The sequence below is a fragment of the Natator depressus genome, chromosome 25, assembly GCF_965152275.1.
Source record: "Natator depressus isolate rNatDep1 chromosome 25, rNatDep2.hap1, whole genome shotgun sequence".
In the NCBI taxonomy this organism is placed as follows: Eukaryota; Metazoa; Chordata; order Testudines; family Cheloniidae; genus Natator; species Natator depressus.
In genome coordinates, this window is record NC_134258.1 from 1,575,157 (window position 1) to 1,600,663 (window position 25,507).

Genomic DNA, 25,507 nt, shown 5'->3' on the forward strand with positions numbered 1-25,507 from the left:
TTAGACTAGATGACCTCCTGAGGTCTCTTCCAACCCCAATCTTCTATGATTCTATGTGCGAGGGTGTATGTACGTTAGGTGTGGATATGTGCCCACTGCCTGCACTTGTGTGGGTGGGGGGGCGGTTGCGACAGCATCTCAAGCAAAGAATCCACGTTCCTCACGGGCTCATCCAAATGACTGTTGCAGCGTGAGCTGGCCTTTGCCCCGCCTGCAACTACTTGGCTGCCATCCAGGTGTCGAGTCTGGGATCAGGCAACACCCTACAGGCCAACTGGCAGCTCGGTGAGGGCGAGCCATGCCTAGCTGGAGCTGCCTGCAGTGAGGGGCAGAAGCCTAAAGAGGAACAGGCTGGAGGGAACACCAGGCAGCAAGGGCTGAGACACTTGACTTACAAGAGTCTGGCTGGAGACCTCCACAAAGGGAAACTGGGGCAAAGGCCGGGCCTGACACCGAATCGGGCATCCCTTGTTACAGCGATGCCTTTAGCCACGAAGCTGCTGAGCTATTTTGGCTGAAGCCATGTTGGTGAATTTTGCCAGATCCCAGCTGGTCCTGGTGAATAACGCACACGCCAGGCTGAGGGCGGTGGAACTCTCTTCATTTTGTGCTGCGGCCACATTTCCAATCACTAAAACACGAGGGAAACACTTGGAAATAAACATCAGTAGGAGCCTCCGGAGAGCTGAGTCCAGGGGCCAAGAGCTAGGGAGCAGCACTTCCTCTCCCCCACCCTTCCCTCGCCCCAGCCCCAGCCCCAGCCCCAGCCCTGGAGACGGCCAGGCTACGCTGAAGAAATGCTGAACCTTTCTCAGACAGGCAATGGGCTGCTTGCACTGATTGAAGAGGTTAGCGTGGGATGGAGACACCCAGGAGTGTCCAGGGCTCATGTGCTCGAGCACCCAGGAGGCTGCTGCTGGCTCTGCGCAATGGGATGCACTCCTCCCAGCCGTCCCTGAGCTGTGGTTTGTGGCGAGTGGACGGGGGGCATGTGGTCACCAGACTGTGATCCATGGGACCGTCTGACCAGACTCATCCTGAACAAATCAGAAACCTGCCAGGTATGGTTCAGAACGAGCACCAGCGTACATGTACCCATGAGGCACCCAATGCCAGTCTAGTCCCAGCCAGTACACGCTCTCGGAGAGCTGTGCTTGTGGCAGGGACATGCTAAGGCTGCCAGGGTAAATACGGCCCCTTGGAACCAGTCTCTCAGCCTGGTGCAGGCACACAGAGTCGGAGGAGCAGAAGGTCAGGTCCCATCCCCATCTTTACTGCCTGGCAAGGCAGCACAGACCCAGTGCAGCAGCAGGACCAGCGCCGGCAGCTAGTGCATCACACGCTGCTCTGTGCTGCGGCGTGCTTCTGGTCCCAGGTGTGGTGCCCTGGTGTGTCAGGCAGGGGTGACCCAGGCCAAGAACCCCCAGAAGAGGCTGCATGGAGCCTGCCAGCCCCTGCGCTGTTTCGGCCCTGGGAGCAGGAGCCCCCAGGGCTAACTGTCCCCTATGTGCTTCAGCTCCTTCTGCAGCTTCTCGGTGAGCTTCTTGAAGGAAGGCCGCTTCGCCGGCTCTGTCTCCCAGCAGGTCTTCATCAGAGTGTAGAGGGAGGGTGGGCATTCCTCAGGGGCCTCCATCCGGTACCCCTTCTCCACCATCTCCGTCACTTCCTTCAGAGTCTTGTGGGGAGAGAGAGAGAGAGAGAGACCTGCTGTGAGATCCCTGGCTCCCTTTCTGCATGCATCCTGGGGCCTTTCTGCAGAGTAACGCCATGATCCACCCCATCACCACCCAGGGCAGTGCTAAATCCTGCCCACCTCTGTCTGTGTGCTCTCACCCACCCTCGAGCCCCCATCTCCCCCTGTGACACAGCCACTCCTGCTGCACCGCTGCTCCCCATGATCTCCATGCCCCACGGAACAGCTGCTCTCCAGGGCGCTGGTGCTCCCATGCTCCCACTCACCATCTTGGAGTAGGGCGCCCGGCCGTAGGAGAACACTTCCCACAGGAGGATCCCATAGCTCCAGACGTCCGACTTGGCCGAGAATTTCTGCAGGGAATGTGAGGAAGGTGACGCTGCAGCAGGCAGTCACAAAGCCACGCAGGGCTGGTGACACAGGCCAGGGATGGGGCAGGAGCTGTATCCCACCCGGTGAACGGCTTAGCCCCATTTCTGGGTGCTCCTGGGAGAGTGGCAGGGCCATGTACTGGGGGATGGGCCCTTTGCAGAGAATTGAGCATTGGCCTGCTAAACCCAGGGTTGTGAGTTCAATCCTTGAGGGGGCCATTTAGGGATCTGGGGCAAAAATTGGGGATTGGTCCTGCTTTGAGCAGGGGGTTGGACTAGATGACCTCCTGAGGTCCCTTCCAACCCTGATATGCTAGGATTCTATGAATCCCCTCAGCCCTGTCTCTAGTGTAACTGGATCTGGGTCTGTAACCAGATGTGACACAGCTGGCTCCACACAGGGCTGTGCCCATGCACGTGGCTGATGCAGGGCTCATCCCCACGGCACCCCAGCGGGGGTCGCTCTGCCAGAGGTTTGTAACTGGTTTGGCAGCTCCGCCTTGCTCCCTGTTCTCTGTGCACTAGCAATCCCAGGATGCATTGCCACGCTGGTGCCACTCTACACATGTGTCCCTGGGCACTTCGCCCCCTGCTGAGGCACAATGGGACAGCGGCCTGGAATGCCGGATTCTCCCAGTATGCACTGAGACGAACCCAGCGAGGCAGCGTCGGGGACGCTCAGACACAGGGAGATGCGTAGCTGGGTTGGGAGACAGGCGGCTGCGCGGGCACCACCCAAGCATGTTGTTGTACCAGGGTCAGATGCGGGCATCACGGCCTGTGACAAATCTCACTTGGCCAAGATGATGTGAAGGGCGGGAGCCCTGCGGAAGGCTGAGCTGGGCTGGGCGGCCCTGCCAGTCCCCTCCCCCTCACTCACATTGTGTTTCAGGGCCTCCGGAGCCGTCCACTTGACAGGCAGCTTGGTGGTGTCTGTGCCTTTCGGGTCCACCTTGGCCAAGCCGAAGTCACTCACTTTGGCCACGTTCTCCTCTGAGATCAGGATGTTGCGGGCGGCAAGGTCCCTGTGCACCAACTTCTTGGACTCTAGGTAGTCCATCCCCTGGGCGACGTCCCTGCACGGCATGGGCAGCCAAAACCAAGGTGCATGGGGGGAGAAGAGATCATCCATATTCAGTGCCCATCTCCACACCTCACCGCCACCTCTCAGCCACAGACGTGCACTTAGCCCCTCACTAAAGAGGACAACTGTTTGCTGCAGCCTGCCTGGGGCATGCCATCTCTGCGCAGCCCGAATCAGAGCATAACCTAACCCCAGCCTCTGACCTGTGCAGGGCAGGGGACTGGGACTCAGGATTCCTGGATCCTGGTCCCAGCTCCACCACTGACTCACTGCGTGACCCTGGGCAAATCATTTTCCCTTTGTGACGTGGGGACAATGGCTGGGGCCTGCCTCCCAAGGGGAGCGAAATGTGAAGCGCTTTAGATCCTTTAGGGGACAGAGGGGATGGAAAGGGGCCACCTGTGATGAGGGTGGCCTTAGACAAGGCTTGTCCTGACTGCAAGGACAGAATTATCCCCTGCTGGGAGCATCCAGGTCACAGTGCAGGAAAGGTGCAGGACTCACAGGGAAAACTGGATGAGCTGCTTGGGCTGGAGGACTGATCTGCCCCGTGTCCTCAGGAAGTTGACCAGGTTCCCCTGCCAGAGGAGAGAGAAACACTTATCAGAACCCAAGGGCGGCTGGAGCTGTCACCTCTTGCATTAGCCCCAAGGAATGCACGGCGAGCCCTGGTGACAGGAGCCCTCTGGCCCGCCAGCCAGGCTAGCGCCGCCCGCCACCCATGCCTCCTCCCTGATCCCACCTGCAGGACAAGCTGGAAGAACGGTTTCCATGGCCCAGTCGGTCCCTGGCCTCTCAGCAGGGGTTGGGTTTGCAACGGGGCCTATTCCCTGCAAGCCGTCCTGGGACCCGCCATCTTCCCAGAGAGGGAGGGTTTCCAGTCACTGCTGAACCAGGCCAGATCTGACCCTGCGGCCTAGGCGTGAATGGCTCAACAGACCAGGCCCCAGCCCGAGTGCCCGGGGGAGGGCGTCTCTGGTGCAAAGGGCTGGTCGGGGGCCCTGGTTTGCTCTGATGCAGCAGGGCCTGCGATGCTCTCACCTTGCTCATGAACTCCATGACGATGTAGAGGCCGTTGTGCAGGATCACGCCCAGCAGCAGCACCAGGTTTTTGTGACGGACCTTCCTGGAGGAGGGAATGGCCACATCAAGGGGTGGGCCAGAGGGGTGGGCTCTAACTACATGTGGCACCCACACTGAGAGAGCCCCTGGCCTGTGAGGGAGAGGGACACAGGGAAACACCCCCCACACACACACACACAGCCCCTGGCCTGCAAGGGAGGAGGGCCTGGGGAATACACACACACATACACACACAGAGCCCCTCCTGCGAGGGAGGTGGACACAGGGAATGCACATGTGTACACACACACACACACACACAGCCTCTGGCCTGTGAGGGAGAGGGACACAGGGAAACCCCCCTTTCCCCCCCACACACCCAGCCCCTGTCCTGTGAGGGAGAGGGACACAGGGAAACACCCCCACCGCCCCGCCCCACACACACACAGCCCCTGGCCTGCAAGGGAGGGGGGCCTGGGGAATACACACACACACACAGCCCCTCCTGCGAGGGAGGTGGACACAGGGAACGCACATGTGTACGCACACAAACACACACCCAGCCCCTGGCCTGCGAGGGAGGGGGACACAGGAACACATGTAACCCACACACTCCGAGTGTGGGGTCTGTCCCATCCAGTGGCACAAGGACCACTTAGAGAGAGAGATAAAATGAGGCTGCTATATAGCCTTAGCTAACAGCCGGGTGGCTGTCAGCTCGTGCAGTCGAGGCTCATATACCAAGCTCCAGAGGTCCCCGGTTCGATCCTGCCGACCGGGGCTGTCAGCATTACACACACAAATCAAAAGCTGAGCTGCTGGAGCCTTATTCTGCACTGCGGGCGAACTTGGCAGCTCAGAGGGCCCTGGCTGCAGCCCTTGTTCTTTGTGGGGTGAGTATTTTTCAGGCTCAAGGGAACCCACACGCAGTTGTTAAGTCAGAAGACACCAGGCCCAGCAAACCTCCCAGATGTCTCTTCCTAGTTAGGGATAACCCCGCCACTGTCCTGCACACAAAGGTAGGAAAGGCGACGTGGCATTCCCCTGACTAACTGCTGGACTCTCAACACCGGGCCAGCTCTGGGTTCTTAAAGGGCCCAGACATTCCGCCAAGCGGTGCACCTTGCAGGGGAAGCCACACAAGCTGCTAATGCTTATGGGGGGGCCCCACTTGGGCGAAGCTGCCTGGCACTGGGGATACCTGAACCCCTTGTCCTCGCCATCAGAGCCCTCCCCAATTTACCCCACCCCCATGGTTGTCGTGCAAGCTCACCTGTCTGCTCTGCCAGCATTGGGAGGGGGACACAGGCTCCATCGCCAGCTCCCCAGCGCGCACCCCGGGCCTCCCCTCTCACAGGAGGACAAGCTGCCAGCCGAAACCTGCAAATCCACCACTTCCCCTCCTCCAGCCCACTCTGCTGTGGCCCCTGCAGGCCACCCCCCCCCCCCCACTGCTCTGCTGCTCCTACCAGCTTGGCAGTGGGCACAGAGCTAACCTGTAGGGAAAGACCCTGTTTGTTCTATTACCCCCCAGCCCCCACCCCCACATGGAGACCTTGTCGGCAGGTCCCACCACAGCTCCCGGCTGCTCTCATCCCCCTGCTAGGGCTTGTCTCTTACACTCAGAGCTCTTCCTACAGTAGGGCTGCCAACTCTAATCACACAAAACCGAACACCCTGCCCTGCCCCTTCTCTGAGGCCCTGCCCATGCCCCGCCCCTACTCTGGGGGCCCGCCCCGCCCTCGCTCCATCCCCCCTCCCTCCGTCTCTCACTCTTCCTCACCCTCACTCACTTTCACCAGGCTAGAGCAGGGGGGTGGGCTGTGGGAGGGGATACGGGCTCTGGGCTGGGACTGGGGATGAGGGGTTTGGGGTGCAGGAAGTGGCTCTGGGCTGGGCCAGGGAGTTGGGGTCCAGGGATGGTGGTGCGGTGTCCCGGAGGCACTTATCACGGCTCCGAGGAAGCAGCCGTCAGGTCCCTGCAGCCTTTAGGTGCATGGGCAGTCAGGCGGCGCTGCACAGTGCGCTTTGCCTTCCCAGCCAATGAGAGCTGTGGAGCCGATACTCGGGGTGGGGGCAGCGTGCAGCACAGAGCCTCCCTGATTACCCCAGCACACAGGGGCTACAAGAACCTGGTGGCTGCTTGCGAGAGCAGCGTGGAGCCAGGGCAGGTAGGAAGCCTGCCTTAGCCCTGGGCCCCCACTGCGCTGCTGACTGGACTTTTAACAGCCCAGTCGGTGGTGCCGACTGGAGCCGCCAGGGTCCCTTTTCGACCCGGCGTTCTGGTCGAAAACCAGACACCTGGGAACCCTAATCCTACAGTCACAGATCTTACGGCCAGAAGGGACTGTAGAGCACAGGCCTGAGAGCCTAACCCAGTGAGTCCTGCATCCAGCCCACAACTTGTGGTTGAGCTAGAGTGGGTCTTCTAGAAAGACACATCCAGTCTTGATTTAAAGACTGCAGGAGGTGGAGAGTCTGCCGCATCCTTGGCAAGTTATTCCAATGCTTCGCTAACCCCACTGTGCTAAGGGCATGCCTTATCGCTAGTCTGAATTTGTCTAGCAAGCTTTCTCTTCAGGGCAGGGGCTGTCCCTCACTATGTGTTTGTCCAGTACCATCACCAGGGGGCTCTGGCTGGCTGGAGGCCACCACAGTATAATGCTAAAAAGGAGTCCGAATAATAAATGATTAATATTGAAATCATGGTCACTGTAAATTTATGAGGTTCAACAAGGACAAGTGCAGAGTCCTGCACTTAGGACGGAAGAATCCCATGCACCGCTACAGACTAGGGACCGAATGGCTCGGCAGCAGTTCTGCAGAAAAGGACCTAGGGGTGACAGTGGACGAGAAGCTGGATATGATTCAACAGTGTGCCCTTGTTGCCAAGAAGGCCAATGGCATTTTGGGATGTATATGTAGGGGCATTGCCAGCAGATCGGGGGACGTGATCGTTCCCCTCTATTCGACATTGGTGAGGCCTCATCTGGAGTCCTGTGTCCAGTTTTGGGCCCCACACTACAAGAAGGATGTGGAAAAATTGGAAAATGTCCAGCGGAGGGCAACAAAAATGATTAGGGGACTGGAACACATGACTTATGAGGAGAGGCTGAGGGAACTGGGATTGTTTAGTCTACGGAAGAGAAGAATGAGGGGGGATTTGACAGCTGCTTTCAACTACCTGAAAGGGGGTTCCAAAGAGGATGCATCTAGACTGTTCTCAGTGGTAGCTGATGACAGAACAAGGAGTAATGGTCTCAAGTTGCAGTGGGGGAGGTTTAGGTTGGATATTAGGAAAAACTTTTTCACTAGGAGGGTGGTGAAACATTGGAATGCGTTACCTAGGGCGGTGGTGGAATCTCCTTCCTTAGATATTTTTAAGGTCAGGCTTGACAAAGCCCTGGCTGGGATGATTTAGTTGGGGATTGGTCCTGCTTTGAGCAGGGGGTTGGACTAGATGACCTCCTGAGGTCCCTTCCAACCCTGATATTCTATGATTAGTAATTATTACTGAGGTTCATTATGAAAACACACAATCTTTCTCAATAACACACACAGCTCCCAGTCTCACAGAGGAACACCAGCTCTTCACTAGGCATGTTTGCTGGTCTAGCTACACCCTTGTGCTAGCCCAGTGGTTCTCAACCAGGGGTACACATACCCCTGGGGTACGCAGAGGTCTTCCAGGAGGCAGTGTCAACTCATCTAGATCAGTGTTTCTCAACCTGAGCATCAGGACCCACAGCGGGTCACGGGACAGCTTTAGGGGGGTTGCAAGTGAAGGCAAGCGTTAGGGCTTGGCCAACAGGGCAGTTGCCTGGGGCCTCACATCACAGGGGGCCCTATGAAGCTAAGTTACATGCTTCAGCCCTGGGAGGTGGGGGGCTCGGGCCTCAGGCTCCGGAAAGGGGTACAGTAGTCTGGGAAGGTTGAGAGCCATGGTGCTAGACCAGCAAAGCGTGCCTAGTGCAGATGCCACTCATGCTGGCCAAACCGCGCTTTCACCAGCGTAGCTTATTCCAGTCCCCGGTTAGATAAGCTCTCCTGGTCCAGCGGCTTAGCCCAGGGGCTCAGAGATCACACCCTAAGCAACACGGCTTTACCAGCACAAGTCTGTCCTGTCGGCCTGTTCTCCGTCTCCCGCGCACACGCTCCAGCAGAATCCCTGCATGCTCAGTCATCCCCTGCAGGCTGCCCGTGCCCCTGCTCCCTACCCGCGGGGGAATCCTGCAGACCTCTGGGGGCAGGGTAGGGAGCGCCTGCCCAGCCTCCTGGCTCACTTACGTCATGGCAGCAGTCTCAGCGAGAAAGGCCTGGGCGGTGACGTCGCACCTGATGTTCTTCACGGCCACTTTCTGCCCCAGGTACTCTGCCTGCAGGACGGCTGTGGGGTGGGGAGAGAGGGTGGTCAGGTGCCAAGAGGGCGGCCCCACCCCGGCAAGGGGGAAACAGAAGCAGGGTCTGGGGCAGGGAGGGCCCATCCACATCTGGAAGAGGTGAAGCGAAAGGGGTTGGGGTGTGACTCCAAGGGTGAGTCCAGCCCGGGAGTGAGCCGGGGGGGGGGGGCATCATGGGGTGGCTCTTAGGGGCCTGGTTTGCACGTCCCCATGACAACTATCTGCCCCAGTCCATCCCAGCCGCGAGGCCAAGGCCGAGCAGACCCTCCCTGCTTTGCCCCCCATGGCTCCCACAGGGCATGCTGATGGGAGCAAGGGGGTGTGCCTGGCACTGCCCAGCTGGCCCCTCTCTGGACTCAGCCTCCAGCCTGCTCCCCAGAGCTCAATCCATGCACTGGATGGGCAGGGCCTCATGCCACCTCAGGATCCACCCACTCCCTGGACCGACCCGAGCGCTCACCTCCAAATTCTCCTTCCCCAATCTTGTCTCCCAGTTTGAGGTGCTGCAGTTTCAGTAACCAGCCGGCTGCAGGCGAGAGGAGACTGGCTGGTTACAAGTGGCAGGGCTGGGTCTTCCCCCCAAGTGTCGAGTCTGACCCCCATTGGGCTGCCGAGGCCCCTCCGTGAGTTGAGTGCGAGTTTCATACCCCATAAGCTCCACTCAGCTCAGCCCTGGCAATAGGATTCCTTGGCCCGAGCTCCCAGCTCTGTCGCTCGAGAACGTTGGACCCTGGGGATTTTACCTTCCCCCCCAAAGTCCCGGCCACTTGCCCTAGTGTCCCCATCCCCCTTCATCCCCCACCCCTGCAGTTTTCAGGCAGATTCTTCATACCCTTGGCCAGCTCCTCCTCAGCAGACTTCATCCCGGGCTTTGGTTTCGGTTTTACCAGCTTGGTACAGATGGCTCCCTGGTCTTTCATATAGTGCTGCAGACAGACAGAGTTACTCAGGCTCACAGCTGCTGGCCAGTAAGCCCGCTGCACCCTACATCACAGGGTCATGTCAGCCCTACCCAGGGTGCTTCTGCCACTGGGAGCAGCTGCTGAGACCTGCCAGATTGAGCAGGACTGGCAGCCCAGCGGGTCCCACACCACCCTAGCATTATGCCACCCGCCCCACTCTGCAATGAAGCTGGAGGGCTTATTGTGCCGGAATCGGAGGAGAGGGCGTCTGGGCTGCTCCCTCCCATTTCCTGCAGGGGGCGTTGTTGAGACTCTGTGTGCGTGTGTGCACGCAGCAGACCCAGTGATGGTGAAAGGGAGCACAAAGTGACCATTAGGGGGTTCTCTAACAGCCAGGACAGCTCCTCTCCTAGCCCCCCACCCCCACCCCCTGGGAATGAACTGCCACCCTCTCAGCCCCAGAAGCAATTGCCAAGTCCCTACCAAGTCCTCGAACCCAGAGCAGGAAGAATGGCCTGGCCAACAGGGCCTTGGCCAGGGGTGCAGGAGACCTGGGTTTGATTCCTGGCTCAGCCACTGGTGCGCTTGGGCAAGTCACTGAATCTCCCCTGTGCCCATCTATCAATGGAGATATGCTCCCTGCCACCTGGTGGGACTGGGCATAGGCAATGGGAACCCCTCCCCCTCTGAGGTCCATCTCTTGGGAGGGCTCAGGATTGGCACAAGGGACTCCTGAGGGATATTTCCAGCTCTTGGAGGGAGTTAGGACTCCTGGGTTCTATTCCCAGCTCTGTGGCTGAGTCACTGTGCAACCAGAAGTAGGGCAGTTCCCTGTCTCTGTGCCTCAGTTTCTCTGCCTGTTAGGTGGGGATAAAAATACGTCCCTGCTTCCCAGGGCAGGGTTTATTCCCCGAATTTGGGAGTCAGCAGCGCTGGGCTGGGAGGCGATGCAGAAGGCCAGAGGATGACTATTAGAAATAGCAGACTCCACTTCCTTCTGCAGGGTTTCAGCAGTGGCTCTATATTTAGATCATGCGGTTTTAGCCACTGCTTTATGCGAGTGGATCACTCAGGGCTGACAGAGCCGTGCTGCTCAGGAACAGAGAAGATGGGGAGGGGCAGCCGCCTGTCTATCCAGCCACCTGCCTGTCTAGGTTCTTATGCAGCCCAGGAGCCCGGGTGCTGTTGGGCCTGATGCTTTTGCTCTGGTTTGTTTTTTTGCCTAGTGGAGCCCCCTATTGACTCCAGGGAGCTGTGCCTCCCCAGTTGCCACGGGGGGCTGGGACCCTGGGTAGGCGTCCTGCTGACCTCAATCATGTCAATGAGGTTGTAGAAGCAGACAGAGGCGTCGATGCTCAGACAGTTCTCCTGGTAGATGACGCGGTAGTGGATGACCTCCTTGCCGAAGCTGACGCACAGCACATAGTCCCCGGGGTGCCGGATGGACTCCCGCACCAGGAAGAGCCCGTCCTCAGGGGGCTGGAGTGCCTGCACGGCCTCCACACCAGAGATCTTCCCGTGGAACCAGCTGGGGGGCAAGGAGGAGAGGAACCACGCTGCACACGCTAGGGAATGGGCCCCAGCTCCACACAGCTCTCCCCACACGAGCAGTATGGCGGAGATCCCCCGCCCCTCCTGAGTTCCCTCCCATCCCAGGGAGTGTGGGGAGGGGGCGTGGGGTGAGCTGCTCCTGCACTACATCCAGCCAACCTCCCCGCCCCCCCCCACCCCCCGAGTGCCACACTGGAGACCAACAGCCCTGGGAGAAGGTCACTGCCCAGCTGGCCCCTCTCCTAGCCAGAGCAGGGCCAACCCCTGCTCACTCCAGTCTGGTTGGGGGGCACTCCAGGGGAGGGCCACATAGCCAGACATCCAGCCTGTGGCTAGATCCGATCCTTGATACTTTAGGGGAAGGGCAAAAAGCACCCACAATGCACCTGGCCAACCCCTCACAGCTGACTATAGAGCAGGGAATATCCCCTTCCTGACCCCTGCAGTGACCAGCACGTGGCCTGAAGCCTGAGATTCGAGCTACCCCTGCGTCAGCCAGTAGAGCTGTAAAATGACCCGGTCTCCCCCCTTCCTAGATGTGACCTGAGCCATGGCAAGGCCCGCGGCCCGGGCATGACGTTAACTCCCAGGTGCTCTGGGTGGCTGTGGGTGCCAGCACCAGTAGAACCAGCTGATCCCAGCCAAAAGTGGGACGGAAATCGGTCTCCTTCATAACGCAAGCGCACCCCATGCCACAATGCTGGCGCCTTCAAGGGCTCGGCTGTACTCACGGCATCAGGCTGAGCTTGGGGTCAACGCGGATGGCTTCGCGCTCCCGCACCGAGCTGGCCGAGAGCAGCCCCTCCTCGCCGGTGTCGTTGTGTTTCGCTTGGTACCAGCCTTTCTGCTGAAGGGGAACATGGTGGGATCTCGATGCCATTGGCACTTTGTGGGGAGGGGTCTTACTTCTCGGGGGAAGGGGCCAACTCCACGAGCCCACCCCCAGCTCTCCTTGCCCCACAACTCCCTCCACTGGCAGGTTCTCATTGCTGCTGTGATGGGGTGGAGGGGACAAGGTGGGAAGGGAGTGGGGGGGGAGGGGCGAGGTCAGGTGGGGGTGGGACGGTGGGGAGAGACAAGGTGGGATCCTGCCATCCTAGGGTAAATCAGAGTCTGACCCTCCTGGCTCTATGGCCCACGCTCCATGGCGTATGTTACAGCAGCTCCTCGGGGCCCATGCGGCTGGGGGCCTGCTTATGCCAGACTCTGCACACACGGCTAAGGAAAGGGGGTCTCTGCCCCACAGAGCCCCCTAGAGGGAGGCTGGGGGCTTTGCCCCATTGCCAGGAGAATGTGGGCAAGCAGCCGCTGCCCCTTCTGCGGGTCCCCTTCCCAGCGGTTTGCCCTCGGGAGCAGCCCCTCCCCAAGTGCTTGTGCCCTGCGGCCTGGCCCTCTGGGCTGGTGTCCCGGCTCTGGCGCCCCGTGCACAGCGTTCCTCGCATGCCTCCGTGCCGCCCGACTCACCTCACAGACCTCGACGATGGTGAGGATGTCGCCCTTGCGGAAGGCGAGCTCGCGGGCTTTGGGCTTGGTGTGGTCGTGCTTGGCGATGCACTGCGTCCCCGGCAACCAGCGTTTCTGTGGCAACAGGGGGTGGCATGAGGGCAGCCGGCAACAAGCCAGGGCTCCCCCTTCCTCCCCCAGCAGCTAGACACGAAACTGTCACCCCTCCAGGTCTGTGTAAGGGACAGGCGCTAAGGACTGGCTGAACCCCTGCAGGACTGCAAGGGTGAGACGGTCACCGCCATGCTGTGAATTTGGGGTACTCCCCACCTGAGCTGCAAGGGGTGTGGGATGTTCCACAGCTGATCAATGGCCAAGCAGATATGACACAATGCCAGGCATTGCCAGGCAAACAGGTGCCAACTAGGCAATGGCAGAGGGGCGTGCGGGTGCTGTAGGTTAGCTAGGAAGACAAGCAGTGTCATGCCAGATGGAATCATCTCCCCCAGTGCCAGCTGCTGCAGAAGGGGTGCGTAGCCCCATTAAGGGACAAGGGGCCAATTATCTGCCCATGGTGGAAGGTTCTTCCTTGCTGGCGCCAGGCAGATAGCGGCTGGTTTATGCCTGGGAGCTCGAGGGAATAAATCAGATCCTGGCACTGGGAGTTCCATAAAGGAGGGGTGGAGGAGTTAGCCCCCCATGCATTTGGAGATGGTCCCAGGATACAGCCCAGCCCAAGGGCAGTGAGTGGGTGAAGGAGAGGAGGGGAGACCTGCGAGTGCCTGGGGGGAGGGAGTTAGTGGGATTTCACTTTAGGGTGTCACATTCAGTGACCCCTTCTTGACCACTGGGGCCTGCACAATCTGCCCCCCTCTGAGGCTGTGTTCCCCAGGCTGCGGTACCCTCACGCTGCCCATTTGCATGGGCTCATGCGCCCTACAGGCACCCGGCTCTGAAAATCAGCCCTCCAGGAAAGTGAAAGTCAGCCACGCTCCAGGTTTTTGTGCTGCCAGGGGCCCTGCGAGGGCTGGAGCAGCCTGCACCACTTACTGTTGACATGCTGCCTGGCTCATCAGCACATCCACAGCTGCTCTGGGGAATCCTGTCTCTGAGGAAATGCAGCAATCACCTGGGAGAAGGAAACGGCCATTGGTCTCTGGGCTGCAGAGAAGGAAGGACCGCAGGGCCAACACTGCCTCCACTCTGTTGGAGTTTTCTTGTTTAAAGAGAAACTGTCAAGCAAACATTAGAACAGCTGCTGCTCTCCACCCCAGAAGCAGCTGCCTTTAATCTGGGGTAAAGTGATTCCCACTATATGTTGTGCAGTTGTGAAGAGCTCTGGGATCTTTCGAGGTGTCGACGTGAGCGATTACATATCACTCATTATTAGAAAGGCATTTTCCCCTCTCAGCACCACAACTGCCTGTGAATATAAGTCTGAATGGGCGTGTTCACACCTGGCGGGTCTGAGCGGAAAGTGTTTATGGTGACAGCCGTGAGCCAGCGTCTGACCCAACGCCAGGTGATCTAGGCAAGGTTGTAGCAAGAAGCTGATATTGTCACAAATGGTCACATGGTCTAACACGAGCCTGGTGAACTGTCCAGCCTCCCCAAGACGGCAGCCCGGCTTTGCACATAGAAACAATAGAAGGGCGGGATTCTCAGGTGCTCGGCTCTGGCCCATCTCTGCTCCCACTGAAGGCACTGGGTGGGCGGGTACTCCCTGAGGCCAGCTGGGAGCACTTTGGAGAAGCCCCCCCACCCCCCGAGCTGTCTTCCCCAAGGCCACCCAGCAAGTCAGTGGCAGAACCAGGACTAGGACCCAGAAGTCCTGACGCCCTGGTCCCTCTGCTGTCCCCACTAAATCACATGCTTTCCTACAGCCTGGACTAGAAGTGACGAGCCAGGACTCCCCTGCCCTGCTCTAACCACTAGGTCCTAGAGTTTAAGGGCAGAAGGGATCCCCAGACCATCCAGCCTGACTTCCTGGAGATCACAAGCCCCCACTCCCACCCAGCCCCCGCATACTGACCCAACAACCGACGTGAGACCACGGTATTACGGCCCACAGGAGACTAAACCGCTCCGTGCCACAGGCAGAGAACAGAAGGGGCCAAGGGGCCCCAGTGCCCGAGGCCCCGCAATGGCAGGGAAATGAGTAAGTGAGAGATACCCAGAGAACCCTGGCAAGTGACCCGCGCCCCCACACTGCAGAGGCAGGCGAACCCCCCCCCCCCCCCCGGTCACCGCCAGCCTGACCTCGGGCAAAATTCCTCCCTGACCCACAGTGGGCGATGTGTCAGTCCCTGGGCATGGGAGCAAGGGCCAGCCAGCCAAGCACCTAGCTAGAGAGAACATCCAGTGTCACCTCAGAGCCCTGGCCCTCCCCGTCCAGTGACCCAGCCCAGTCCTGGCCCTCCCCATCCAGTGCCATCTCAGAGCCCTGGCCCTCCCCATCCAGTGACCCAGCCCAGCCCTGGCCCTCCCCATCCAGTGCCACCTCAGAGCCCTGGACCACCCCATCCAGTGACCCAGCCCTGGACCTCCCCATCCAGTGCCACCTCAGAGCCCTGGCCCTCCCCGTCCAGTGACCCAGCCCAGCCCTGGCCCTTCCTGAGGCTTCAGAGGAAGGAGATAAAAAGTCCCACCGACAGCCCAGCATGCACTGTATGAGGGTGTATGCGGGGGTGGGGATCACTGCAGGTGGCCGGCTGAAACCCTGACGCATGGACTTTTAGGAAGTTAAGAAGAAAAACAAAAGTGGCCCCACAGCTGTTGGCCCTGGCCCCAGCTGGGCTCACACACTCTTTTTCCCTTTTCTCCTTTCTGGGCAGGTCAGTTCTGGGCATGGGAGGAGGGTGTGGAGCCCCCTGCACATCTCTTACGCTTCCCCTTCCCAGGTCAGACCATGCCAAGGAACTTTTCCCTAGAAACAGAATGAGCAATATTTTTTCCTTTCAAGAAACCCTTTCCTTCTGTAACTGGCCGCAGGCACCCCGGGCTTTGCTGGCCAGGAGTTAGGATGTGGAAGGAGGCTCAGGGTTGGGGTGTGGGGTCTGGGAGGGAGTTAGGGGCCAGGAGCAGACTGGAGGTTGGGTTTGGGGTCTGGCCAGGAGTTAGAGTGTGGGAGGGGGCTCAGGGCTGGGACAGAGGGTTGGGGTGCAGAGCGCTTATCTGGGGCAACTTCTGTTTGGTGCTCAGGGCGAGGATGGGGATGGTGGGGTGCAGGAGTCAGGGCAGGGGTGTGGGGGGACTGGGTGAGTGCGGGGGTGCAGGAGTCAGGTAAGTCAGGGGGCTGAGGGTGCGTGAAGGGGCTGCAGGAGTCAGGGCTGGGGCTGTCGGGGGTGCAGGAGTGAGGGCAGGGGGTTAGGGGGGTGGGCCAGGTATGTGGGGGTCACCCCAGCCCCCTGCCCTGAACAGCTCAGGGCAGGCGGCTGGTAGGGGGTGGGGCGGGTAGGGAGCTCGGGGCTGGGGCAGTCCCAGTCACGGCCGCTGGACCTTACCTGGCTGGCTGATGCGTCCCTGCCCCGCCACTGCTCCTGATCGTGGCCAGAGGGAGCTATGGCGGCAGCCGCGTTTGAGAGCTGAGAACCCCTGGCCTGCGGCTCCCTTCCCCTGGCTTTTCTCCAGGGGCCGCTGGCAGCAGGGCACGCCAGAGACTGCACCTGCACTGCCCGGCATCCAGAGGAGCAGGGCAGCAGGCCAGGTGTGGACGGACGCCCCACCAGGGGAGCGTGCCCCCAGCCGGCCCCTCACCTGCCTGCCCCCCTGGCTGCCTGCAGCAGGAGCCCCAGGAGCCAGCAGGAGCCCACTTTACCATCTGGGAGAGCGCACTGCATGGCGCGCCTCTAGCACGGCTCTTAAATGGCTCCCTCCCTTCTCTCCCCCACAGCTTCTGCCCCCGCAGAGGTCCCCCCGCAGCGGGTGCTGGACGGTGCTGGGCTGCCCGACCCTGGAGCCCCATGCCAGGGCACTGTGTGTTTCATTGTAAATCCTCCTTCGCTGCCTGGCTGCCAACAAGTGAAGTCTAAAGAGAGCCAGATCTGAACCCACAGAATGCTGCAAAGTTGGCAACTCAGCTCCGAAGGTGATGGCCGTGGGATCGGGGCCGTCGGTACAGAGTGCTTGTCAGGAATCTGTGTGATCAACACCAGCCAGATACTAACTCCCCCACTGGGAATGCACCTTAGAACCAGCAAGGGGATTATGGTAGACTCTGCCATCTGTTTTAGGGGAACAAGTAAGTATTGTTTCCATTTTGCAGATGGGAAAGTTGAGGCACAGTGGGGCAGGGGAATGACTTGTCTAATGTTGGAGGCGCTGTCACTGGCTGAGCTGGGACAGAACTGAGGAGAAGCTGTGCTCAGACTGCTGACCACTCCAGCTGGGCCCCGTCTTCCCCTCACAGCAGGGCCCCATGCACTCACCTCACTCTGCACTGGCAACACGCCATTGCACTCAGAATACTTTGTGTCACTATAGCCCCTTCTGTAGGGAAAATCTGAAGGCACCTTCAGGAAGGAGGGCAGCACGCATAACCCCTGTCTGGCAGTGTCCTGTGGCCAGGCAGGAGCAGAGATGGGAACAGAACCCAGGACTCCTGACTCCCAGTTCTGAGATGTCATAAGAACGGCCATGATGGGCCAGACCAATGGGCCACCCCGTCCCCGGGCTCTCGCAGCAGCCAGTGCCAGGTGCTTCTGGGGGAGTGAATGGGACAGGCAATTTCAAGTGACCCATCCCATCATCCAGCCAGAGGCTACGGACGCCCAGAACAAGGGGTTGCGTCCCTGACCAACGTGGCTAATAGCCATCGATGGACTTATCTCCAGGAGCTTTCTAATTCTTTTTTAAACCGAGTTACACCTTTGGCCTTCACAACATCCCCTGGCGACAAGTTCTACCGGTTGACTGTGCACTGAGTAACCCAGCACCTTCCCAGATGTGTCTTAAACCTGCTGCCCGTTCATTTCATGGGGGGGCCCCTGGTTCTTGTGGGATGGGCAGGGGTAAATAACTCTTCTTTCTGCCCCTCGCCGTTCTGTCACACTCTCCAGTCAGCAGGAGAGAGGGCACCGCAGTGCACTGGGCTGAGGCCACTGGCCTTTCACCACTGTAGGCCACAGTTAAATCCTGCCTTAGAGAGTACAGCAGTGCCATGAGTCCAGTGCTCTTGAGTCTCATATTTCCTCCACAGCAGCTTTCCCTCTTTTAAAGGCAAGACAGCTTTGTGGCTAAGGTATTAAGTGGGACTCAGGAGCTCTGGGGTCAAATCCTGGCTCTGCCACAGATGCCCTCTTTGACCTTGGGAAAGTCACTTACCCCCTGATTTCTCATCTATGCAATGGAGATAATTGTCTATTTAGACTGTAACTTCAGGGGGGCTGGGGCTGTCTCTTAATAAGCAAATATGTGATGTCTAACAATGCCACATTGATCTTGGCTGGGGCATCTGAATGCTGCGGAAATATAAATAATACTTTGGGGTACTAATTTGGAGGTTGAGTCTCTATTGCAGTTTCCCTCGGTCCCTTTCCAAAGCTCTCCTAGTCATTTCAATGGAGCGAAACACTATGGACCAACTTCTAGCTCGTCATCTGTTGGCAGCACACAGACGCACCATCGGGGGCACTTGGCAGTGCCAGCAGGGAAGGCTGGAGCATCACCTGGTCTGCTGCTGTGCAAAGTTACCATAATGACCAAGAGAGCAGCAGAGAAATGCAATAATTGCCCTGATTTAATCCCGGCAGGCCAGATGAGGCTGATTAAAGGAGATAGTCTGGGGCCAATCAGAGCAGCCTAGAAACAGAGAAAAGCAGCTGGGGAGGTTGAGTGGGGGCGGAGTTTAAACACTGGAAGCTTCAGGCACCTGGACTTGAAAGCGGGGACCCAGCTGGGGTTTGCTGGTCTTGTTCTTGTGCCTTGGAGGGTTCTGGTAGGTGGCCTCTCTCGGCTTTTAGGGGGCAAGCAACACCAGAGCCTCTCTCACAAGAGAGAGAAAAACTCCTGGGATTTTTGCTTGGATGCAAGCCAGACTCATGGCCGATCGGGCCAGTGGAGAGCCCTGGGTCTGAGAGCAGGTCAGGCAGAGCTGTGACTGAAGCTGCTGTAACCAGCTGCCCTTGCTGGGCCCATGTCCCAGGCAGCTGGATGCACCATTTGTCTGAACACTCACACACCCATACAATGGTTTTGGCAGGTCATTTCTTTTTAAATGGGATCATCCAGGCTCAGCGTGAGGCACAAGATGAGCTAAGATCCTGCTGCCCAAAGAAGAGGAAATCGCCACTGGGCAAGAGGTGTCACCCTGCCACAGAACTGCAATATGGAGAAAATGAGTCAGGACTTGACGCCAGCTGTTTCTCTGAACCCGGGCAGTGGGGGGAAGTCAGCGTGGGCGGTGCTGGCACCCTCCTTCTGCTTCCTCTGAGGTCAGCCTGACCCCACAGGCTGTTCCTCTCAGCCTGGAAAATCTAGATGTGACCATTATGATCCCATGACCTCCTGTATAACACAGACCAGAGAATGGCCCCTGGTGTGTCCAGTATCCAGCCCATATCTTGTAGTTGAGCTGGACTGTATCTTTTAGAAAAACACACACAGTTTTGATTTTAAGACTCCACCACATACCCTGGCAAGTTGTTCCAATGGTTAATCAGCCTCACTGTTAAAAGTTTGCACCTTATTTCTAACCTGAATTTGTCTAGCTTCATCTTCTAGCCACTGTATCTGCCTACAGAAATATCCTGTTTGTAAACCCAGAGTAACTCCCTTGACTTTCATGGAGTTATTCCTGATTTATTCTACCATAAGCGGGACTGGATTAAGGTAGTAGGCCAGCACCTATGGCTCCAGCTCCAGGAGTCATGTGATTAAATCACAATGTCCGCTTTAAACAAGTAAGTTTCTAGCCCTCAGAGTGGTGAAGAAAAGATTTAAAAGGTTTACACTCAGGCCATGATGTAGGGATGTCTGCTGAGAGCCTGAGACCATCACTCCAAGAGGGAGGAACTGCCTCATGCATTTCAATGGGCTGTTAACTCCAGCACCCCCTGGCTCTGGAGAGCACTGCCAACCCCACCCTGGCAGTGGACCATCTGCAGCAGCAGGACAGGAATGCAATGGGCCCAGCCCCCCACCAAAGCAGAGAAATATCCACAGTCATGAAATTTTAAAAAATAATATATTGGAAGTTCTTGCCCTTCACCTTCTGGTTTCTGAGCCTTTTACTTGCACTCGCTTCATGTTTTCAAGCTTTTCTCCACAGCCATAAGAGCTAGGAACTTACTTTTTTTGAAAAAAGAAAGCTGAGATTCCCATATATTCACATGACTCCAGCATCTGGGGCTTTAAGAATAACACCAACTATTGTGAGACTTGAGTTAGTCATGAGTGCCAGGAACACTGGGTTTGTGCCCTGCTTATCTCTGTCTGCCCTGTAAAGAAGGGCTGAAAGCTTTTCAAGTTAGAAATTCACAGCCATTTTTTTTCAAGAAGACTCGATGGATGACTAGAGAACTGACAGACTCCAAAGAAGCAAAATGGCCTGACGGACTGAGGGGGAAAGTGATTTTTGTTCACCCTTTTTGTTTCTGTTAGCGCTGATTGAACTCGAATGCCTGAGATTCAGTGCTTCCCACGACCATTCTAATGATGGACTGAGAATGTGCTCCATTTCCTCCTGGAGTTCTCCAAAGAGACCTCCAGCACAGACCTCCAGACAGTTCTGATATTGCTAAACTCTCTCTCTCTCTCTCTCTCTCTCTTTTGGATCTGCTATATAAAGAAGCAAAAAGGGCAGGGTGGGGAACACAATCCTAATGTCGTCTCCCTTTGCGGGTCACCTATGAAAAGCCCCTGGGCGTGTGCAAACCCAAACCAGCACTGCACATCTGGAACGGGGGGCAGCAGCTGCAGCAGCAATTCTGCGCAGGACACAGCAATGAGGCCCTGCTTTCCCCCAGTGGATTAATACACTGGCACCTTAAGGTGACAAACCCACCCTTTCTCGGTTCCAGGAGGCCAGGCTATGGGTCTCCTGCAGTGACCCTCCCCGCATCTGAGCTGCATGGGGGTTGGGAATAAAAATCGCAGCATTTCATCAGCTGAGCAAGCTGGAGGTCTTTTTTAGTTTGTTTAAAGACATGTTCCTGCAGAAGAGGTGATAGCAGCCCATCCTCTTCCTCTTCTGGGGGGTGAGTCACAGTCGTTTCTGGGCATCACGAGGGGCAGAACAGAGTGGGTTTTCTTTGTAATCTCAAGTATCGGAATCTTTATTGCACCAGACCCTACTAGCACTTCCTTGCTGCCCACTATAAAATGAAAAGCAACAGGAAGAGATAACTGCAGATGTTTCAAGGCTAAAAATAAGCACCAGGTGGCGATTTGTTCATTTCAGAGACAACATTTGACCTAGAAACAGTGTGGTTGTCTTTGGTGCTACCATCTGTTCCTTAGTAATTTTAGTGCCTTTAAGTTCCTGTGAAAAGCGCCAGGTGGGTGGAGGTGGAGAGGGAATCCCTGTTCCTCGCCAGAACCAGGACAGCATGAACAACAGTAGGGCCAGCTTCTCCCTGCTCCACCAATCTACCCGAGCCTGGGAGAGGGACCAGGAGCAGTGGGAAAGCAGCGCCTTGTGTTCAACCACATTAACTAACAAGACCTGAGACACATGGGTCACACTCGTGCCAGGGCAAAAGTGCATCTTTAACCCATGTGAGCTCCCGGGTGCTAAAGTACGAGTGAAGACTAGGCAGCTGTAATTGAAACACGCTAGCTGGTCAAGGTAAATCTGAGACAGGAGCCCAGGTTTTATCTTGATCAGCTCACACAGCCTGAAACCATCATCTGCCTTGTTCTTACTAGCATTTTAACAAGTGTTAAAATACACCATTTCCCCGAGTCCAGAGCAGGCCTGTAACTGACCAGCAGCCGCAGTGCCAACTATGCAGGGCTTAATTTGTAAGGAAAGAGGTGCCAGGGCTTAAGCAATTAGGTGCCAGGTGTCAAGCAATTTTTTTTATATTCATAACTGACGGGGCAAGCCCTGGCACAAATTAACCACTGCAGCTATGACAGTGCCAGTCGACACTGAGCCAAGTCCTGTTTTACACCCCATTAATGAACACCTGCTCCTGCATGAAGCAATCCCTAGACTGGATGAGCCCCAGAAACAGAAGGGTGGGGAGCAGAGACAGAAAGTTCTCCGTTGGCTCTTCTGCGGAGGCTGCTAATAGCAGTGCCATGGGCAGGGGAGGATTTGGGGATGTGGCCCCTTGGGATAGCTCCAAACTTGTGTCGTCTCTGCCACTGAGCCAGCAGGTGGCTGCTAATAGCCTCTGGCTGGGGCAGCGAGAGGGAGAGGGGAAAAGCTCAGTAACCCACCATTCTCAGTGGATCAACCTTCCCTCCTTCCCTCCGGCAGCATCTGCCGTAAGGTCGGAGAACTGCAGCCTGGTGGGCTAATGGGAAGGAGAGGAAATGGAAGGTTGCTTGGTATGTAGCAGAGAGCTTCACTTGAGACAGGGTCTCTGATATCTTCATGGACAACTGTGCTTGCCAAATGCCACGGCTTCATTGGAGCCCCCGTGGCTCTCTGGCCTACAAGCCTCCCACTGCTCCAACAGCTGTACCCAGTGAGAAGGCAGCGGAGCCTGCCAAGCTGGAAACACCCATCAGCACTGCTGCAAAGAGGAGCAGGCAGATGAGGTAACAGTCAGTGGCTGTTTCCAAAGCATCCCCGGACCCAGTCAAAGGCAGGGCAGCAGAGACCAATCCATCCAGTGCAGGGAGGCAAAGAGTGAACAAAACACAGCCACTTGCACCCACAGCAGAGCTTAGTATATATGCCAGAGGCGCCAACTCTGTGGGTGCTCGGGGCCGAAGCACCCACAGAAAAAAACTAGTGGGTGCTCAGCACCTGCCAGCCACCCGCCGATCAGCTGTTTGGTGGGCAGGAGGTTCGGGGGGGGGAGCGGGGGCAGGAAGAGGCCAGGCGAGGGCAGAGCCCTGGGGGAAGGGGCAGAGTGGGGGTGGAGCACCCACCTGGACACAAGAAAGTTGGAGTCTGTGACATATGCCACTTCAGGGCTGCTCCCCAATCACTCACCCCACCTCTGCCTGGCTTCCTTGTGGGTTTTCCCATCCACGGTCTGCCCCCCCTCCCAAGCCATATGCTCCCTAGGAGGGAAGGATGGTTGTGTGATTAAAGCACAGAGTGGGACCCAGGAGATCTGGGTTCAATGCCTGGTTCTGCTACAGACACTCTGGGTGACTTGGGCATGTCACTTATGCCCAGATCCTCACAATTCATTTCCTCTGAAGCATCTGGCACCAGCCACTAGCAGAAGACAGGATATTGGGCTAGATGGACCATTGATCTGACCCAATATGGCCGTTCTTATGTTCTTCTGATGTTCTTACATTCACAGGCCTTCAGGAGCGAGCAAGTCAATTGTTTTTTCCATTCACCTGCCCCACTAAAACCAAACCAAACCAGAGTCAGGGTCAAGGAAGGGAGCCAGTTACCACAGTCACAAGCAGAGGTGAAAGTAAGCCGGTACGGGACACACGGCGTACCGGTAAGAAAGGGACCGCCGGTATGCAGCTGATCGTACCAGCAGGGCCACTGAGGGGGTGGGGGGCAAAAGGGGCAGCTGCCCAGGGGCCTGGCGATTTCAAAGGGCCTGGGGCTCCCAGCCGCTACCACGACCATGACAGCGGCCAGAACTCCAGGCCCTTTAAATAGCCGTCAGAGCACCAGGCGGTGCAGGCCGGGCAGCACTGAAGGGCTGGCTGCGGGAGCCCCTCCCCAGCCCCGCCCCTTCTGCCCAAGGCCCCGCCCCTTCCAGGAGGCCAGAGCTGCCCCCCACACACACCTTGCCCAGGACCCCGGCCGCCCTGCATACTAGTAAGTCCTTTAAGTTACTTTCACCCCGGTCCCAACTGATGAATGAAGACGTGGCGGGAACAAAGCCTACTGAATGAGGCGCACAAACCACCCCTGAGGCTCATCACATCTACCAAAACAGTCTGTCTCACGGGACCTGCCTATTGGATCCCACTATCCCTTCCCCCTCTTCTGTTCAGATGCTTTCCTGGAGCAGGTACGCGGAGAGCTGAGTGCTGAATGTTGCCCTGCTGAACCAGAGGCAGCAGGCAGAGAAGCCAAACAGCAGCTCTTGCTACAGCATTTAGAAAGTGCTGAAGCGTTGCACATGGGGAGCTGACAATGATGCTTTGTACTGGCTCCTAGATACCACAGGAGAGGAGCTTTGTCTTAGGGATCAGTCCTGCACTGGCAGGGGTAGAGTAGCTGGCCTTACAGGTCTTCTCCATTCCCTACTTCGAAGGCTCCATGACATAGGTACAACAGATGCCGAGCAGCAGCTGTTTTCTCCATATCAGAGCTCCTTGTGGAGCACACGCTTGCAAGTGACTACCCTGCTGGAGAAAGCTGGCTGCTGATCAGCCCTGGGAATCCAAAGTACTGAAGAACAAACTGGAGGGCAAGTTTCCCCACCCAACCCAGCCAATGCATCTTGTGAGCTGGGCTTGATGCAGCCACTGCTAGGCTGAGAGAAGGGTGCACTGCCAAACTGTGGCAGTTTTGATGATGCAAATGCCTGGTCTATCAAGCTCATTCACAGAAGTCAGTGCCCAGCTTATTGGGAGGGTTAAAGTTGGTCATTTTGGTTCCCTGCCTTTCCTGAGCAGTGGGAAAGGCCTGACAGCAAGTGTGGTTCTTTGAGATGTTTTGTTCACGTGGATCCCACAGCTGGGACTCATGCATCCCAGAAGTGGAATCCACATGGACAAATGTTTGAAGGAGAACCATCCAGATTATAACCCTGTCAGATGCTCCTCACAACCTGCAGTCACTCCCAGTCTGACCTAGGGGTAATGGGGAAATCCTTCGCCAGCTCCTGAGCTGGTCCAGCCCATTTTAACCGGGTTTGATTGCTGTAGCCTGTGGAATTGAAAGTCTCTGACATACTCCATGAGATTGGGCCAAGCCTCATGATCCCACCCTCCCTTCCCACTGTCACAAGTGCTTTGGAAAACTGCCTCGGATCCAGAAGTCAGGCTGGTTTGTACTGCCGCAAGCATCAGCCCAAAGAGCAGCTCCTCCTGCAGAGCTAAAGGAACCCAGGAGTCACACACACGCCGGCCGAAGAGCTGGCATCTGTGCAGCTCGGCATCAGACATCGAACTGGCCACATGCCCGACCGCGTGCCCCTCACTTACACCTGCCAGCCACTGGGACGTGCTATTTATCCCCCGCAGCGCAGCCCCTTGGATGCTGCAGGCCCGCCTGTCTCCCGGCTGCCCGCCTGGAGGGGAGAAGGGAAACACGTTACCCAGCCGCAGCTGTTGCTTCAGCCAGAGCTTTGGACTCACCTCCCTGCAGCCCCCAGGCAAAGCCCCAGGTTCGCTCCCAGGCTCGAGCCCCAAGATTCTGGAGACTGAATTCCCACTTCAAAGGGCGGAGCGGGGCTTTACCCCCCGCGCAACAGCATCCACCGAGAGCTCCCCTCCGCGAAACTCGCCTCCGCTTTATTTCCTCCTTTCCCTTCTGGGCTGGGCGGCGGAGGCAGAGCCCCGGAGGTCCTAGTGCCGGCTCGCCTGAGGCCAGTTCGAGCCCGAGCGGAGTCTCTCCTCGGCGGCGCTTCACCCCGGGCTGACTTGACCCGTGGCAGCACAAGTCCCCATCCCGCCGGGGAGAGGAACACGGGCGGCGGGCGGGTGCGGGACCACGCAGCCCTTCGGGCGCCCGGGGCCAGCGAGCGACCGGCCGGTGGAAGGAGGGTGAGTTGTCGCCCACACAAACTGCCCGGCCTCTGTGCTCCGCGGGTGACAAGGCGAGAATTAGTGAGTGGCAGGGGAGATTTCCAACGTTGTGGAAGGACGTGTGGTTAGACCACGGGATTCTTGAGTTCCAGCCCCAGCCCCAGCGCTGGGTGACCCGTTCCAGCCCCAGCGCTGGGTGACCCGTTCCAGCC

The 25,507-nt window shown here is 57.6% G+C and overlaps 1 protein-coding gene across 1 annotated transcript; it reads right to left on the reverse strand.

Annotated features, from left to right (window-relative positions):
• Positions 1 to 830: 830 nt before the first annotated feature.
• On the reverse strand, positions 831 to 25,076 carry MATK (megakaryocyte-associated tyrosine kinase). The gene is made up of 13 exons (XM_074939604.1): positions 24,906 to 25,076; positions 13,557 to 13,635; positions 12,528 to 12,641; positions 11,795 to 11,910; positions 10,821 to 11,040; positions 9,443 to 9,536; positions 9,071 to 9,136; positions 8,498 to 8,597; positions 4,190 to 4,274; positions 3,653 to 3,726; positions 2,945 to 3,140; positions 1,960 to 2,046; positions 831 to 1,675 (listed from the first exon to the last, which is right to left on the reverse strand). Exons 2-13 carry the CDS (start codon positions 13,563 to 13,565, stop codon positions 1,493 to 1,495), a joined length of 1,344 nt encoding a protein of 447 aa, XP_074795705.1. The 5' UTR covers positions 13,566 to 13,635; positions 24,906 to 25,076; the 3' UTR covers positions 831 to 1,492.
• Positions 25,077 to 25,507: the final 431 nt, after the last annotated feature.

Excerpts from the sequence above, each read along its gene's own strand:
- MATK (XM_074939604.1), bottom strand. Across the intron at positions 8,598-9,070 it reads TGGGGAAGGAGAATTTGGAG|CCGTCCTGCAGGCAGAGTAC; the intron begins GTGAGCGCTCGG and ends CCCACCCCACAG. Across the intron at positions 3,727-4,189 it reads TCATGGAGTTCATGAGCAAG|GGGAACCTGGTCAACTTCCT; the intron begins GTGAGAGCATCG and ends CTCCTCTGGCAG.